We start from the raw sequence: 2,500 nt of genomic DNA, 5'->3' as shown, positions 1-2,500 counted from the left end.
AAGTTTGGTGAAGGATACATCATGGTTTGGGGTTCCATTCAGTATGGGGGCGTGCGAGAGATCTGCAGAGTGGATGATCAACATCAACAGCCTGAGGTATCAAGACATTTGTGCTGCCCATTACATTACAAACCACAGGAGAGGGACAATTCTCCAGCAGGATAGCGCTCCTTCTCATACTTCAGCCTCCACATCAAAGCTCCTGAAAGCAAAGAAGGTCAAGGTGCTCCAGGATTGGCCAGCCCAGTCACCAGACATGAACATTATTGAGCACGTCTGGGGTAAGATGAAGGAGGAGATGTTGAAGATAAACACAAAGACTCTTGATGAACTCTGGGAGTCCTGCAAGAAGGCTTTCTTTGCCATTCCAGATGACTTTATTAATCAGTGATTTGAGTCATGTCAGAGATGTATGGATGCAGTCCTCCAAGCTCATGATGGAGTCAGACACAATATTCATTCTGTTTCCACTGCAGCATGAGCACATATTCTATACTGGACATTATTGAAGGTTCAGTGAGCAGACTTTAGTCTAAGCAGAGTCAGACCTTACTGTCCTAATCAAATCATTAATAATCAAGACATGATCAGATTTTATTGTGCTCAAATAAGCGTCATCTAGAGGCCTTTACCTTTCATATAAGACACTTCTGATACCAAATGATCAACTAGAAGTTATTATATGCTGTTTCTTAAACTCAGATAGGCGACAAGACTTTTGTCAGCGAGTGTAAGTAAGAATGTGATTTTAAAAATCCTTAATCGTAAATGCTAACAGCGGAGCTAATTGATAATTGTGTGGTAATCATATGCTAATCATAATTAAATGATAATATATACATGAATAATCATATAAGCACTTAAACACACTGTTAACTACAGATGGAAAGTGTTTCAGCACAGTGAGTGAGTGAGTGCTGTTTTCATGAGTGTTTCTCATTAACATGCTGAAACTCCAGCGAGGACATTTCTTTATTAGACTCGTGCGTGGTTAAGTGTGTGTTTGTGTGTGTGTGTGTGTGTTTGTGTGGGGGATGTGAACGTGCTGATCGAGGCCGAGTCGGATGTGAAATTGTCCTCAAATACAAATTAAGGTCAGACTCATTTTGCCCTCAATCACATTCAAAGACAAGAGCTGACTTCCTGTTTATACACACTCACAGGTCAAGTGCCAATTAACTCTGCGTGTGTGTGTGTGTGTGTGTGTGTCTAATTGTATGTGAATGTGGGCTTGTTTCTGAGTGGAGGGTTGTGTGTTTGTGTGTATTTTTGTGTTTTATAACTGTTTGTTTTTTTGTTTGTGAGAGAGTGTGTTTGCGTGTCCTTCTGTCTGGCTGTAAGCGTGTGTTTGTGTGTGTGTGTGTGTGTGTGTGTATCTCTCTGTTTATTTCTAATTGTGTGTGGGTGTGGTTTGTTTGTGTGTGTGTGTGTGTGTTTAGTTCTTATTGTGTGTGGGTGTGGTTTGTTTGTGTGTTAGTGTGTGTGTATATGTGTGTGTTTATTTCTAATTGTGTGTGGGTGTGGTTTGTTTGTGTGTGTGTGTGTATGTGTGTGTTTAGTTCTTATTGTGTGTGGTTTGTTTGTATGTGTGTGTGTGTTTATTTCTAAATGTATATGGGTGTGGTTTGTTTGTGTGTTTGTGTGTGTCTGTCTGTGTGTGTGTGTGTGTGTCTGTCTGCCTGTGTGTGTGGGTGAGAGTTTGTTTGTATGTGTTGGTTTGTGTTTGCATGTGTGTATGGGTGTGAGGGTTGTGTGTGTGTGTGTGTGTGTGTGTGTGTGCTTATGTCTAATTGTGTGTAGATGTGGGTCCACCCTGAGTCGGGGTTGTGTGTTTTTGTGTCTAAGTGTTTTGTGACTGTGTGTGTGTGTTTGTCTGGCTGTGTGTATGTGTGTGTGTGTGTGTGTGTCTGTGTGTATATGGGTTTGGGTTTGTCTGTTTTCGCATGTGTGTGTATAGGGTGGGGGGTTTGTGTGTGTGTGTATTTTTCTGTCGGCCTGTGGATGTCTGTTTGTGTGTATATGTGTGGGTTTGTCTGTTTGTGTTTGCATATGTGTGTGTGTGGTGGGTGGGTTGGGGGGAGCATTGTGTGTGTGTGTGTATGTGTGTATGTGTATGTATGTGTGTATTATTATCTGTCTGTGTCTGTGGGGTGTTTGTGCGTCTGTGTTTGCATGTGTGTGTATAGGGGTGGCAGTGTGTGTTTGTTTGTTTGTGTATGTGTGTGCGTCTTTCTGTCTACTTGTGTGTGTTTTTAAGTATGTGTGTGAGTTTGTCTGTTTGTGTTTGCATGTGTGATGGGGGTTGTGTGTGTGTGAGTGTATGTTTTTGTCTTCCTATATATATATACAGTACAAGAACCTATAATATACAGTACAAACATCATTATGGCTGTGGAGTATTCTCACAACGATTGTAAACCAAACGTGTGTGTGTTTGTGTGTGTGTGTGTGTGTGTGTGTGTGTGTGTGTGTGTGTGTGCAGGACCTGGAGCAGGGCTTG

General features: G+C 41.7%; 1 protein-coding gene across 1 annotated transcript in view; it reads left to right on the top strand.

Annotated features, from left to right (window-relative positions):
- The window catches only part of utrn (utrophin), a 346,120-nt gene that overhangs the window by 118,206 nt on the left and 225,414 nt on the right, over positions 1-2,500 (top strand). The window contains 1 exon segment of the mRNA XM_056448819.1: positions 2,483-2,500. This exon segment is cut by the window's right edge and continues 158 nt beyond it. Coding sequence (XP_056304794.1) covers positions 2,483-2,500 — 18 coding nt within the window.

This window comes from Danio aesculapii, chromosome 23 (genome assembly GCF_903798145.1).
Source record: "Danio aesculapii chromosome 23, fDanAes4.1, whole genome shotgun sequence".
Taxonomy (NCBI): Eukaryota; Metazoa; Chordata; class Actinopteri; order Cypriniformes; family Danionidae; genus Danio; species Danio aesculapii.
The sequence above is the reverse complement of the archived record's forward strand: the minus strand, read 5'-3'. Positions and strand labels throughout refer to the sequence as shown.